Source organism: Sinocyclocheilus grahami, unplaced genomic scaffold, assembly GCF_001515645.1.
Source record: "Sinocyclocheilus grahami isolate Dianchi unplaced genomic scaffold, SAMN03320097.WGS_v1.1 scaffold179.1, whole genome shotgun sequence".
NCBI classification, from domain to species: domain Eukaryota; kingdom Metazoa; phylum Chordata; class Actinopteri; order Cypriniformes; family Cyprinidae; genus Sinocyclocheilus; species Sinocyclocheilus grahami.
The window spans coordinates 1,483,817-1,498,196 of NW_015505358.1; the positions used below are offsets into that span (position 1 = coordinate 1,483,817).

General features: G+C 41.2%; 2 protein-coding genes and 1 pseudogene across 2 annotated transcripts; all 3 read left to right on the forward strand.

Moving 5' to 3' along the window:
• The first annotated feature begins 336 nt into the window (after positions 1 to 336).
• Positions 337 to 9,621, forward strand: LOC107594087 (zona pellucida sperm-binding protein 3-like). The gene is made up of 9 exons (XM_016284042.1): positions 337 to 899; positions 1,036 to 1,154; positions 1,240 to 1,343; positions 1,415 to 1,592; positions 2,776 to 2,893; positions 2,975 to 3,057; positions 3,117 to 3,205; positions 3,280 to 3,340; positions 9,541 to 9,621. Exons 1-9 carry the CDS (start codon positions 363 to 365, stop codon positions 9,557 to 9,559), a joined length of 1,308 nt encoding a protein of 435 aa, XP_016139528.1. The 5' UTR covers positions 337 to 362; the 3' UTR covers positions 9,560 to 9,621.
• On the forward strand, positions 6,079 to 8,940 carry LOC107594091 (zona pellucida sperm-binding protein 3-like; annotated as a pseudogene).
• Positions 9,622 to 12,254: 2,633 nt separating the features above from the next.
• Positions 12,255 to 13,005, forward strand: LOC107594092 (POM121 and ZP3 fusion protein-like). The gene is made up of 4 exons (XM_016284045.1): positions 12,255 to 12,347; positions 12,429 to 12,511; positions 12,570 to 12,658; positions 12,727 to 13,005. The coding sequence occupies exons 1-4, from the start codon at positions 12,273 to 12,275 to the stop codon at positions 12,897 to 12,899; spliced, it is 420 nt and encodes a 139-aa protein (XP_016139531.1). The 5' UTR covers positions 12,255 to 12,272; the 3' UTR covers positions 12,900 to 13,005.
• The last annotated feature ends 1,375 nt before the right edge of the window (positions 13,006 to 14,380 follow it).

The window sequence follows — 14,380 nt, forward strand, 5'->3', positions numbered from 1 at the left end:
GTCTAAACGTATGTGTTGAGCTCGAGTGTGCAGTTCGAGACAACTCTTAAAAATAGATTATGAATCTCTTTTGTCTCTTTTGATGTGCTTTTTAAATGACATTAACTGTCTGTCATAGACAAACTGTCAAAGTTTAATTGTAAAATTGTTAATGAGCATAAATGAAAACCTCAGATCCATATCAAACTTTCTATTGGCTAGTGACACTAGAACGTTCTCATTTGCTGATGCATAAACTCTACAAGCCCAGAGGAGAATCAAAGGTAATCAATTAAGCTGAAAGGGGAGGAGCCACCTAAATTCAAAGCTGCACTTAATGGCAAAGCCTAGCACTGGTGGTTATTGTGTCAAAACTGGTCAGGATGGGTCTTTTGCAAGGTGTGTTCGTGTTGGTTGTGATGGTGGTATTTGACTTGAGGAGTGCATGGGGAAGTTTGAGACACAGTCAAAGTCCAAGCAGCATGAAGCCGCAATCAGGTCCAGCTTCCAGAGGTCCTGCTCTTTCTTCTCAAGCATTCTTGAGCCCTTTGCAAAAGGCTTCTCAGTTTCAGAGTCTGGACTCCAGAGGATTTGCGCAAGAGCCTCTTGGTTTTCAGGAGAAGCAGCTGTTGCAGGGTCCAGTCAAGCCTTTGGACTGGAGGTTTCCCATCGTTCCAGAGGTGCGCCGTGAGTTGGCAGTGGACTTCCAGTTGAGGCAACCCGTGACTCCCAGTAGTGTGGCTGTTCAGTGTGGTGAGAACCGGGTTCTTGTGGAGGTAAAGAAGGATTTGTTTAGCAATGGCCAACTGATCCAGCCATCTGGTTTGTCTATGGGAGGCTGTCCTGTTTTCGGTGAGGACTCTGCCTCTAGGGTGCTCATCTTTGAATATGAACTACAGGACTGCAATAGTGTGCTGATGGTAAGAACTGTTAAATCTTACTGGATTATTTGTACACTAAATTTGTCAACATTCACAGGACCTTTCCAATCCCTTTTTTTTTAACCTTTTAAGAGTAGCTGAGAACCCTCACGGTAACAATGTCAATCTCTTACAGATGACTGAGGATGAGCTTGTCTACACCTTTGCTCTTACCTACACTCCTGAGGCGTTCGCTGGAACTCCGATTACCCGTGCCGATCGTGCAGTTGTTGGCATTCAGTGCCACTATCAACGGTAAGTGACCGGATGTGATTTTCAGCACTGTTTATTGTGGTGCTGCAACTGGAAGCGTTTATTTGGTACCTCTCTTGAATTGCAGGTTCTATAATGTGAGCAGTGATGCTTTGAGGCCAACTTGGGTCCCTTATGCCTCAACGGAGTTTGGTGTGGAAGTCTTGATGTTCTCCCTGAAGCTCATGATGGGTTTGTGCAGTTTCTTTAGATCTTAAGCTGTGTGAATGAGGCTGTGCCTAAACTGTTCTTTCCTCTTTCAGATGACTGGTCCTATCAGAGGCCTTCAAACTTGTACTTTCTGGGTGATGTTATTAATATTGAGGCATCCGTGAAGGTGTACAACCACGTCCCACTGCGCGTGTTTGTGGACAGCTGTGTGGCCACCCAAGTACCTGATGTGAATGCTCATCCGAGATATTCCTTCATTGAGAATCATGGGTAGAGTCACGTCACTTTATTCTTGCGTTTGTTCCGTGACCACTTGGTCACTGAGAATTGGGGTGTCAACTATCAAGTGACAAGGGGTGTTTTTTTTTTTTTAAGTTCTTAGTAAGTGTCTCATCACCTGAGACTCACCATCCCAATGTATATCCTAAATGGTATACGAGTAAAATAAGTGTGCCAAAGCACTGTATGCCAAAAGTCCCTGCATGGTCTTTCAGATTCTTGATGCGTGTGTCCGTGCAAACTCGACTGGCTAATATTGCCAACAATCCGTTGCCCTTTGGTGGAAGATTTGGTTCAGATCTGCAGACATGAATGGGTAAAAATTTAAACCACAAACATGGTGGATGTGTGCAGCTAATGGTTAAATAGGAGTTTAGATAAAGGGTTTAGTTACTAATCCACACGTAACCTGGCAACAAGCATTTAGTGGTATTTCTTAACCATGCCAACCAAATTAAAATCTGTTCAAAGGTAGTAGGACAACATCTTGAAGTGTTTCTTATTGTATGAACCCCTTAGGCTGGCCAAAAAAGTTTCTAACCCTAGTCATGTTTAATGGATTTGTGCTTCTACATCAGATTGTCAATACAAGGTCCCAAGATTGAATTGAGTGTTCCGTTCTAGGACAGCCTGATGTATAAAAGTATCTTAAGGTGCACGTAAAAAAACCCCCAGGAATTTAATTGTATGGTGTCGATGTCTGTAAATTTCAGACTTTGTCTGAAAGTTTATCTAACCTTTTTTTATAAACTCCCATTTGGCCATTAACTTTGCTCATGCAAAAATAAGCAGACTTCTCTGCTTGGACCCATGGCTGGCAGATTGACTTGCTACTTTTATCTCAATACGGTAGGAAATGCAGTGTGGAGGCTTTTAAGTGAAACTGATGATGAACAAGCCAGTTTAGTGAAAGTGTGCGTATAACTATACGACCGGTCTGTTAACAATTCAATTGTATGACGTGAGCGCTTGCCTACTCTTCTACCACACACCCAAAACTGTACCTTTTCAGCAAAAGTACGTACTTTAAGGGCATCGTGTAAGTAGCCGCATTGGAACGGGTCATGGTACTTGATGCATGCAGCTGCTCGTTCACAACTTTGTCCCTGAGAATTAGGGTAAGTTCTAGTGACTTGATGCTACAGATGACATTGAGTTCTTTGTCACTTATCAGGTGCTTTGTGGATGCCAAGGCTACGGCTTCCAGCTCCCGCTTCATGCCTCGAACCCAGGAAGACCAGATCCGGTTCCAGCTGGAGTCCTTCATGTTCCAGGGAGGATACAGTCCTTCTGTAAGTACTACGTGTTGAATGAATTCGACTTCTCTTCCCATCTGCTTTGGTTTCGTGACCTCTTACCTGTGTCTCTTGCAGATCTACATAACGTGTATTGTGAAGGCCACTCTTGCTTCTGCACCCAGTGATGCTCTCCGCAAATCCTGTTCCTTTTCCAACGGGTATGTTCATGCACTTAAGAACACGTTGAAGGTGCCGTGTCTGATTTTTCCTGTTGCAGGTGGTTTGCTGCTGATGGGAACCACCAGGCTTGTGGTTGCTGTGACTCAACATGTGGTCCTGATGGTGGAAATGCTGTTCCTTTTGGGGGTAGGTGGCTGCTTTTTAAGATTGCTTTTGACACTTCAAGTGCTCTACTTAACTTTGGTATTTGCTTTTTCTAGGCGTTCAGTGGGAAGGCAATGCCTCACTCGGTCCTGTAATGGTTCAAGAGCGACCGAAGACTTTAGTTGGTTTTCAATAAATGGAGAAACCTTTTCTTGTGGTCCGGTGTAGTTTAACCAATTTGAATGTGTCAAAGTGTGGGGAAACGGGTAGTCCTACTGTACCTATTCTCTATTTGGAAGGAAATGCTCCCTTTTCTCAGTAGGAAAATTAACTTTACCTTTAAAGAGACCTAATGTGAACTTGGTTTAAGCTCAATTTTAAAGAATTAAGTGAATCCATTGCCCATGATGCTGTAACTTGTTCTGCCAATTGGAGTCTCTGCTCCAAATGTTCTTAAACGCCCACTTCCCCGAAGCACTGCAGATATTCTGTATGCATCTTATGTTGTGTACTTATTGCTTTTGTTAGTAACCGCACATGAGTAGTTTATTCTCCTTTCGTTACCAAATATGTATTTTTAAATTTGCTTCCCAATGTACATGCATACTTTTAGATCAATGGGTATCTTAAAAGAAACTCCCTTCCAGTTTTCAACTGAATTTCCCACTTTTTGGAATTTTCCCCCTTCAGTTGGGTTACAGTGTCATGCATTTTAACTTGGGGAAAGTGGCATGCATCTCAAGTACGGTTTTATAGGCAGTGTGCCAAACTCGCAGAATTTGAGTAAATTGGTTATAATAAAAAAAGCACTGACCACAACACAAATTGAAACCTAATATTGTCTGGTATTAAAAGGATGGTTAATCCAAACGTGAAAATTACCCCATGATTTACTCGAGACATCCTAGGTGTAGGACTTTCATGTGATCTGTTTTACATTAAAGATTTCCTGGCTGTTCCTAGCTTTATAATTGCAGTGAATGGGTGATTAAATTGTAGTCCAATAAATTGCGTCCATCCATAAGTGGTCCACACAGTTCTGGGTGGTTAATAAAGGTTTTGAAGCGACTGTGTATTTGAAATATCCATGTTTATAACTTTAAAAAATGTAAGCTCTTCCGCTAACTGGAACATGTTCACTAGACAGTGGAGTTCCAGCTGATATGTACAGTAGCATATGCTTCAGTTAGTCTCACAAGAACCAAGCTTTGTTTAGAGAAGCAAAGTTTCCTTTATTTAACAAAAGGAAACAGTCTCCTCTTGGCTTCTATCAAAATCCGTTTTTTTTTTTTTTTTTTCCCTCCCCTTTATAAATCCTTGTTTTGTGCTTCTAAATTGTGACCTTTGTTTTGTTCTCTCCTCTGTATGTCTGTTCATTGCCTCTCACTGGAGAGCCTCTCGTCATCTGCTGGAACGCCACTCTCATGGACATGCATATGTCAGTTAGTGTAAGCTAAAGATTATGATCTATAAAGATTTAAATATGGATATTTCTATTCCAAATACACATCGATTTGCTTCAGGAGGCCTTTAACCCCTGGAGCCATGTTTCACTATTGATGTTACTTTCAGTTTAGGATGATTGACTCATTTTAACTCCAAGACTCAAGATCAACAACTTGTGTTGTATTTTTGATCAAACAAAATTATGGATTTGTTTCTTACAAACACACCTTTTCTCTTCACAAGACAATTGATGTGAATTATTGTAATGTGTTTTTCAGACGTAAGAAGCTACACATTTGGCATTCATTGCAGTTATTTGAGTAAAAAAGAAAACCATATAAAATAATCATTTGGAAAGTTCATGGGAGTTTGCAGGGAATCAAACCGATGGCCTTGAGCTACAAAACTGTTTAAAAAATTTGTTCCCAATTTTGCATTAAACAAGTTATAAAGATTTTATATTTGCATTTATGCATTTGACATGCTTTTATCCAAAGTGACTAGCATTGAAGGTGTACATTTCACCTCTTAATGCATTTCCTGGGAATCAAACCCATGAACTTGGCATTGTTTGAGCTACAGAAAGATATGTTTCAACAAAATCATTTGTTGCCAATCTTGCATTATTCATTCAATTCAACTCGACAGAATTACTGCAATGGCATACTGTACTAAAGATGTGTAGGTCAACAGTGTTGTCTTTACCTTGCAACTTTGCACCTTTTATTTCTAATAATATGTTTATCTTTAGGTTTCAAGACAAAGACAGCGTTCAACACAGCGTGACACTGTATGTTCAGCAGGTCTTTGTGAATGTTTCAAGCCTCCGGTGACAGTTTGAGAGGGAGATGGAGGGCAAGGTTTTTGTCTAAACGTATGTGTTGAGCTCGAGTGTGCAGTTCGAGACAACTCTTAAAAATAGATTATTTATGAATAATCTCTTTTGTTGGTGTGAGCTTATGTGCTCTGTCTATCATAGACAAACTGTCAAAGTTTAATTGTAAAATTGTTAATGAGCGTAGATGAAAACCTCAGATCCATATCAAACTTTCTGTTGGCTAGTGACACTAGAACATTCTCATTTGCTAATGCATAAACTCTACAAGCCCAGAGGAGAATCAAAGGTAATCAATTAAGCTGAAAGGGGAGGAGCCACCTAAGTTCAAAGCTGCACTTAATGGCAAAGCCTAGCACTGGTGGTTATTGTGTCAATGTTTGTCAGGACGGGTCTTTTGCAAGGTGTGTTAGTGTTGGTTGAACTGTCTATCATAGACAAACTGTCAAAGTTTAATTGTAAAATTGTTAATGAGCGTAGATGAAAACCTCAGATCCATATCAAACTTTCTGTTGGCTAGTGACACTAGAACATTCTCATTTGCTAATGCATAAACTCTACAAGCCCAGAGGAGAATCAAAGGTAATCAATTAAGCTGAAAGGGGAGGAGCCACCTAAGTTCAAAGCTGCACTTAATGGCAAAGCCTAGCACTGGTGGTTATTGTGTCAATGTTTGTCAGGACGGGTCTTTTGCAAGGTGTGTTAGTGTTGGTTGTGATTGTGGCATTTGACTTGAGGAGTGCATGGGGAAGTTTGAGATGCAGTCAAAGTCCAAGCAGCATGAAGCTGCAATCAGATCCAGCTTCCAGAGGTCCTACTCTTTCTTCTCAAGGGGTATTGAATCCTTTGCAAAAGGCTTCTCAGTTTCAGAGTCTGGACTCCAGAGGATTTGCGCAAGAGCCTCTTGGTTTTCAGGGGAAGCAGCTGTTGCAGGGTCCAGTCAAACCTTTGGATTGGAGGTTTCCCATTGTTCCAGAGGTGCAAAGCAAGTTGGCAGTGGACTTCCAGTTGAGGCAACCTGTGATTCCCAGTAGTGTGGCTGTTCAATGCGGTGAGAGCCGGGTTCTTGTGGAGGTAAAGGATTTGTTTAGCAATGGCCATCTGGTTTGTCTATGGGAGAATGTTCTGTTGTTGGTGAGGACTCTGCCTCTAGGGTGCTCATCTTTGAATATGGACTGCAATAGTGTGCTGATTGTAATAACTGTTAAGTCTTACTGGATTACTTTGTACACCAAATAAATAAAGGTTATTTGTGTCAATTGTAACTTGACTGTTTAACATCGACCTTTCCATTCCTATAGTTGTGTGGGGTTTTTATATATATATATATATATATATATATATATAACCTGCTCACTGAAAGCTGCTTTGGGGAACCAAAAGTAGTTCTATAGCATAACTGCTAAAACTTTTTTTTTTTTTTTTTTTAACCTAAGCGTAGAGGTGGCCTCTTGGTAACCACTTCAATCTCTTACAGATGACCGAGGATGAGCTTGTCTACACCTTTGCTCTTACCTACACTCCTGAGGTGTTTGCTGGAACTCCGTTTACCCGTGCCGATCGGGCAGTTGTTCAATGCCACTATCAAAGGTAAGTGACTTGTTGTTTGCTACTTTCGGTAAAGTAATTGTTACTTAACACCCCTGGTGACCGGATGTGATTTTCAGCATTGTTTACTGTGGTGTTGTAATTGGAAGTGTTTATTTGGTACCTACTTGAACTGCAGGTTCTATAATATGAGCAGTAATGCTTTGAGGCCGACTTGGGTCCCTTACGCCTCAACAGCGTTTGGCGAGGGAGTCTTGATGTTCTCCCTGAAGCTCATGATGGGTTTGTAGTTTCTTTAGATCTTAAGCCGTGTGAATGAGGCTGTGCCTAAACTGTTCTTTCCTCTTTCAGATGACCGGTCCTATCAGAGGCCTTCAAACTTGTACTTTCTGGGTGATGTTATTAAAATTGAGGCATCTGTGAAGGTGTACAACCACGTCCCACTGCGTGTGTTTGTTGACTGCTGTGTGGCCACCCAAGTACATGATGTGAATGCTCACCTGAGATTTTCCTTCATTGAGAATCATGGGTAAAGTCATGTCACTATTCTTGCGTGAGTTCTGTGACCACTTGGTCACTGAGAATTAGGGTGCATAACTCAAGTGACAAGGTTTTTTTTTTTTTTTTTTTTTTTTTTAAAGTTCCTCTTGGCAAGTGCTGTTTCTTATCCCTGAGAATCACTGTCCCAATATTCATAATGTCCATCCTACATGGTATGCGAGTAAAAGTGTTCCAAAGCAGTGGATGGTCCATTTCAGGTTAAGTGTGGGTCCGTGGAAACTAATGGCAAAAATTGCCCACAATCTGTTGCCCTTTGGTGAAATATTTGGTTCAGATCTAAAAACAAGAATAAAGAAACCACACATGGTGGATGTGAGGCTAATGGTTAAGTAGAGGATTTTAGACATTTAACCTGGCAACAAGTATTTCTTGTGCCACAATGTCAACCAAATTAAAACTGGTGCAAAGATGGGAGGACAACATCTTGAAGGGTTATTTATCTTACTGTAAGAACCCTTTAATGCTGGCCAAAAATAGTTTCTAACCCTAGTCATGTGTTGTATAATGCATTTGTGCTTCTATCACATTGTGTGTGAATTTCAGACTGTGACAGTTTAACCTTTTAAATAAACACTTGTTTGGCTATTCACTTTTAAATGCATCATGCAAAAATTTGGTAGAGTTCTCTGCTTAGACCCATGGCTGGCAGATCAACATGCTACTTTTCTCTCAATATGGTAGGAAATGCAATGTGGAGAATGTGAACTGAAACTAGATTAACCGTTTAGTGAAAGGGTGCGTGCAAGTATGCAACGGCGTGGTCTGTTAACAAGGCAATTGTATGACGTGAGCGCTTGCCTACTCTCTTACCACACACAACTGTACCTTTTCAGCAAAAGAGTACGTACTTTAAGGGCGTCGTGTAAGTAACCACATTGGAACGCAGCACTGGTCATGACACTTGATGCATGCAGCTGCTCTCACAACTTTGTCCCTGAGAATTAGGGTGAGGTCTAGGGACTTGATGCTACAGAGATGACATTGAGTTCTTTGTCACTACTCATCAGGTGCTTTGTTGATGCCAAGACTACGGCTCCCGTTTCATGCCTCAAACCCAGGAAGACCAGATCCGGTTCCAGCTGGAGGCCTTCATGTTCCAGGGAGAATACAGTCCTGTGCGTACTGTTGAATGAATTTGACTTCTCTTACCATGTGCTTTGGTTTTGTGACCTCTTACGTGTCTCTTGCAGATCTACATAACATTGTGATTGGCAGGACACCACAAGCATTCGTCGGAAATGTAACGCCCCTAACCATAATCGCGAGCTTCATCTTTTAAAATAAATGTAAAGACCGAGCCCGGAAGGGGAACTGTAGCGTGATCAACACCGTGATGACGCTGGTATGTGTTTGCAATACACAAGCCACGGTTAAGATGGCTGACTCCACTGTGGTGTCTCGCTCTCGCAAATGCATCTACTTTCAGAAGGCCAAATAAAGTGCTTTTGCTTTCGCCTAGAAGCAAACAGCGTCTCCCTGACATGGCTGCTTCAGCACTAACTGCGGTTACTGAAACCAAGCCTTTGCGTGCACATTTGGGCTGCATTATGCAAATATTTCCACATGGTGAGGTAGATATGTGGGGGCATGTTAGAACGAGCAGTTTTCAAATATCTTTGGTTGAGACTTTAGTCTTTGCAACTTCAGGAATTTTATCTATGCACAATCAGCTTGTAACATTCCAAAAAGAAAGAAACTTGAAATTGCATCATATGACCCCTTTAAGAACCCGTTGAAGGTGCTGTCTGATTTTTCCTGTTGCAGGTGGTTTGCTGCTGATGGTAACCACCAGGCTTGTGGTTGCTGTGACTCAACATGTGATCCTGATGGAGGAAATGGTGCTCCTTTTGGGGGTAGGTAGCTATTTTAAGATTGCTTTTTGACACTTCAAGTGCTCTACTTAACTTGGGTATTTGCTTTTTCTAGGTGTTCAGTGGGAAGTTAATGCTTCACTCGGTCCTGTAATGGTTCAAGAGCAATGGAAGACTTCAGCTGGTTTTCAGTAAATTGGGGGGGGAACTTATTGCTGGTTTTAAATAAATGGAAAACCTGTTGCCTTTTAGTTTAACCAGTTTCGATTTGAATGTGCTGCCAGTGTGGGGAAACTACCTCTCATGGTAACAACTTAAATTTCTTACAGATGACTGAGGATGAGCTTGTCTACACCTTTGCTCTTACCTACACTCCTGAGGTGTTTGCTGGAACTCTGATTACCCGTGCCGATCGTGCAGTTGTTGGCGTTCAATGCCACTATCAAAGGTAAGTGACGGGTAGTGGTGGAAAGGGTACTGAACAATACTCAAGTAAAAGTACCATTACCTTCCAAAATGTAGTGGGAGTACTGTAAAAGTACTTGTGCAAAAAACTACTTGAGTAAGAGTAGCCTATTAAAAGTACTATTGAGTACTGCAACACTTTTTCACAGCACGCATCATGTGCTCAAACTGATCAAAAGTCATCAAGCAGCAATTACTTATCCAAGTGACCGCTGCAGAACGCACGCGAGAGATGAGGCAGCGCAGATCGTGTGTCTCATAAGTGAGTGGGAATTTACCGACCGTGGCACTTGCGGGAGTGAGTACTTAACATTGTATGCAATACCCACAACCTCACACCAAATTTCAGGCAGTGTAGATCGGCATGTATACAAATCATTTAGTAAGCAGAAATCCGAATTTACATTAACATATTAAGTTAGAGGAAGATGTGACTGAATTGATGCTTGAAGAATGCACTTCCAGCAGCCATTATAAACAATTGGCGGTTAAGGTTTTCTATGCACAATTTGATTTGCCAATCACATTGATGGATAAAAAAAATTTAATTTAAAATAAGCATGTAACTGCCACAAACTGAGGAAAATAGCAGAGTGACAGTACCGATACATCAGTTAAAATGTACTCGTGTGAAAGTACACTTTTTAAACTACTCAAAGTATAATTACTGATAAACTAAATTACTGTAACGTGAATATTTGTTACTTCACACCCCTGGTGACCGGATGTGATTTTTCAGCACTGTTTATTGTGATGTTGCAACTGGAAGTGTTTATTTGGTACCTACTTGAACTGCAGGTTCTATAATGTGAGCAGTGATGCTTTGAGGCCAACTTGGGTCCCTTATGCCTCAACGGAGTTTGGTGTGGAAGTCTTGATGTTCTCCCTGAAGCTCATGATGGGTTTTTGCAGTTTCTTTAGATCTTAAGCTGTGTGAATGAGGCTGTGCCTGAACTGTTCTTTCCTTTTGCAGATGACTGGTCCTATCAGAGGCCTTCAAACTTGTACTTTCTGGGTGACATTATAAATATTGAGGCATCTGTGAAGGTGTACAACCACGTCCCACTGCGTGTGTTTGTGGACCGCTGTGTGGCCACCCAAGTACCTGATGTGAATGCTCATCCGAGATATTCCTTCATTGAGAATCATGGGTAAGGTCACGTCACTTTATTCTTGAGCGAGTTCTGTGACCACTTGGTCACTGAGAATTGGGGCGAGTCAAGTGACAAGGTTTTTTTTTTTTTTTTTTTTTAATTTTAACTTCCTCTTGGTAAGTGCTGTTTCTCATCACCTGAGAATCACCATCCCAATGTTCATAATGTCCATCCTAAATGGTACGCGAGTAAAATAAGTGTTCCAAAGCAGTGTATGCCAAAAGTCCCTGTATGGTCCATTTCAGGTTAAGTGTGGGTCCGTGGAAACTCTAATGGCAAATGTTACCCACAATCTGTTGCCCTTTGTTGAAAGATTTGGGTCAGATCTAAAAACCTGAATAAAGAAACCACGAACATGGTGGATGTGAGGCTAATGGTTAAGTAGAGTATTTTACATTTAGACATTTTAACCTGGCAACAATTAATTTGAAGTTGTATTTCTTGTGCCACAATGTCAGCCAAGTTAAAACTGGCGCAGAGATGGTAGGACAACGTCTTGAACGGTTATTTCTTACTGTAAGAACCCCTTAATGCTGGCCAAGAATATAGTTTCTAACCCTAGTCATGTGGTGTTTAATGACTTTGTGCTTCTATCAGATTGTCAATACAAGGTCCCAACATTGAGTTGAGTGATTTTAAGATACTTTGGTACACCAGGCTGTCCTAGAACTGAATAAGGTACACGTGGGGGGGGGGAACCCTGAAGTTTAATTGTATGGTCTGTCTATTGTGAACAGTTTGTAAAGCTTTAGTGTGCAAGAAACCCTGTTACGCAGGAAATTTCAGACTTTGTCTGACAGTTTATCTAACCTTTCATAAACATCCGTTTGGCTAACTTTTAAATGCATCATGCAAAAATTTGGTAGCGTTCTCTGCTTAGACCCATGGTTGGCAGATTAATGTGCTACTTTTCTCTCAATATGGTAGGAAATGCAATGTGGAGGATGTTAACTGAAATGAGATTAACGGTTTAGTGAACGGGTGCGTGTAAGTATGCAACGGAGCAGTCTGTTAACGATTCAATTGCATGATGTGAGAGCTTGTCCCAAAGCTTGCCTACTCTTCTACCACACACCCAAAACCGTACCTTTTCAGCAAAAGGGTACGTACTTTAAGGGCATAAAGTAGCCACATTGGAACGCAGCACGGGTCATGGCACTTGACGCATGCAGCTGCTCTCACAACTTTGTCCCTGAGAATTAGGGTAAGGTCTAGTGACTTGATGCTACAGAGATGACCATGAGTTCTTTGTCACTTCTTATCAGGTGCTTTGTTGATGCTCTCGCTTCATGCCTCGAACCCAGGAAGACCAAATTCGGTTCCAGCTGGAGGCCTTTATGTTCCAGGGAGGATACAGTCCTTCTGTAAGTACTACGTGTTGAATGAATTCGACTTCTCTTCCCATCTGCTTTGGTTTTGTGACCTCTTACCTGTGTCTCTTGCAGATCTACATAACGTGTATTGTGAAGGCCACTCTTGCTTCTGCACCCAGTGATGCTCTCCGCATATCCTGTTCCTTTTCCAACGGGTATGTTCATGCTACTTAAGAACACGTTGACGGTGCCGTCTGATTTTTCCTGTTGCAGGTGGTTTGCTGCTGATGTGAACCACCAGGCTTGTGGTTGCTGTGACTCAACATGTGGTCCTGATGGAGGAAATGCTGCTCCTTTTGGGGGTAGGTAGCTGTTTTAAGGTTGCTTTTGACCCTTCAAGTGCTCTAACTTGGGTATTTGCTTTTTCTAGGCGTTCAGTGGGAAGGCAATGCCTCACTCGGTCCTGTAATGGTTCAAGAGCGACAAGTTTTCAGTAAATTGGGGGGGACCTATTGCTGGTTTTCAATAAACGGAAAAACCTATTCTTTGTCTAGTTTAACCAATTTGGATTTGAATGTGCTGCAGGTGTGGGGAAACTGGTAGTCCTACTCTACCTATTTGTAGAAGGAAAAGCTCCCTTTTCTCAGTAGGGAAATATTAACTTAAGCTTTAAAGATAGACCTACTGTGAACTTGGTTTAAGCTCAGTTTAAAGAATTAAGTGGCGTCCGTAGCCCATATAAATTGTTCTGCCAATCGGAGTCTCTGCCACATGTTCTACTAAAACGCCCACTTCCCGGAAGCACTGCAGATATTTTGTATGCATCTTATGTTGAGTACTTACTGCTTTCTATATGTTAGTAACTGCAAATGAGTGGTTTTATTTCTCCTTTCATCACCAAATATAATTTGTCACTTTTATATTTGCTTCCCAATATGTCTTGCCTGTCTTCTGGATCAGGGTGGGGACCTGCTGGTATAGGCATGTTAAAAGCCCACTTCCAGGTTTCAACTGAAATTCCCGCTTTTTGGAATTTTCACTCAGTTGGGTTACGGTCTCATGCATTATAACTTGGGGAAAGTGGCATGCGTGTCGAGTTCGGTTTTATAGGTAGTGTGCTAAACTTGCAGAACCTGTACTGTTGTATGGGGTTTTGTGCAGTAAATTGCTTAAAATAAAAAATTGAAAAACACAAAGCATTGACCAACACAAATTGAAACAATATCGTCTGGTATTAAAGGGGTGGTTAATCCAAAAATGACAATTACCCCATGATTTACTCACTGTTAATACATCCTAGGTGTATGACTTTCTTTCATGTGATGGACTGAGAACAGTCGGTTTTATATTGTAAAGTTTTGGCTGTTCTCAGCTTTATAATGGCAGTGACTGGGTGATATTCAATTGAAGTCCAATAAACTGCGTCCATCCATAAAAATGTGCTCCACAGGTCTGGGGGGTTAATAAAGGGCTCCTGAAGCGAATCCATGTGTAGTTGAGGATCCATGTTTAACTTCATAATGTAATCTTTAGCTCCCGCTAACTGATGTGTTCACTAGACCGTGGAGTTCCAGCTGGTATGTACAGCAGCATATGCTTCGGTGAGAATGTTAGTCTCAAAAACCAAGTTTTGTTTAGAGAAGCAAAGTTTCCTTTGTCTAGCAAAGGAAAACCAGTCTCCTGTTGGCTTATATTGACAATCGCTGACTTTTTTTTTTTTTTTTTTTTTTTTTTTTTTTTTTTTTTTTGTTCTTTACAAATCCTTGTTTTGTACTTCTGAATCGTGACCGGTGTTTTGTTTTGCTCACTCCTGTGCATGTCGGTGTTCGTTGCCTCTCACTGGAGATTACACTATGCCTACATCTGCCACTCTCATGGACATGCATACATCAGTTAGTGTAAGCTAAAGGTTATGGTTTATAAAGATTTAAATATGGATATTTCTATTCCAAATACACATCGATTTACTTCAGGAGGCCTTTAACCCCCTGGAGCCATGTTTCAGTATTAATATCATTACTTTCAGTTTAGGATGATTGACTCATTTTAACTCTTCAAGATCAACAATTTGTGTTGTATTTTTG

What these genes read in the sequence shown, in the direction of transcription:
- LOC107594087 (XM_016284042.1), top strand. Translation starts at nt 363, where the DNA reads ATGGGTCTTTTGCAAGGTGTGTTCGTGTTGGTTGTGATGGTGGTATTT. An exon ending in AGGGAGGATACAGTCCTTCT is followed by an intron (nt 2,894 to 2,974) that starts GTAAGTACTACG and finishes TGTCTCTTGCAG; the next exon opens with ATCTACATAACGTGTATTGT. An exon ending in AAATGCTGTTCCTTTTGGGG is followed by an intron (nt 3,206 to 3,279) that starts GTAGGTGGCTGC and finishes TGCTTTTTCTAG; the next exon opens with GCGTTCAGTGGGAAGGCAAT.
- LOC107594092 (XM_016284045.1), top strand. Translation starts at nt 12,273, where the DNA reads ATGCCTCGAACCCAGGAAGACCAAATTCGGTTCCAGCTGGAGGCCTTT. An exon ending in AGGGAGGATACAGTCCTTCT is followed by an intron (nt 12,348 to 12,428) that starts GTAAGTACTACG and finishes TGTCTCTTGCAG; the next exon opens with ATCTACATAACGTGTATTGT. An exon ending in TCCTGTTCCTTTTCCAACGG is followed by an intron (nt 12,512 to 12,569) that starts GTATGTTCATGC and finishes TTCCTGTTGCAG; the next exon opens with GTGGTTTGCTGCTGATGTGA.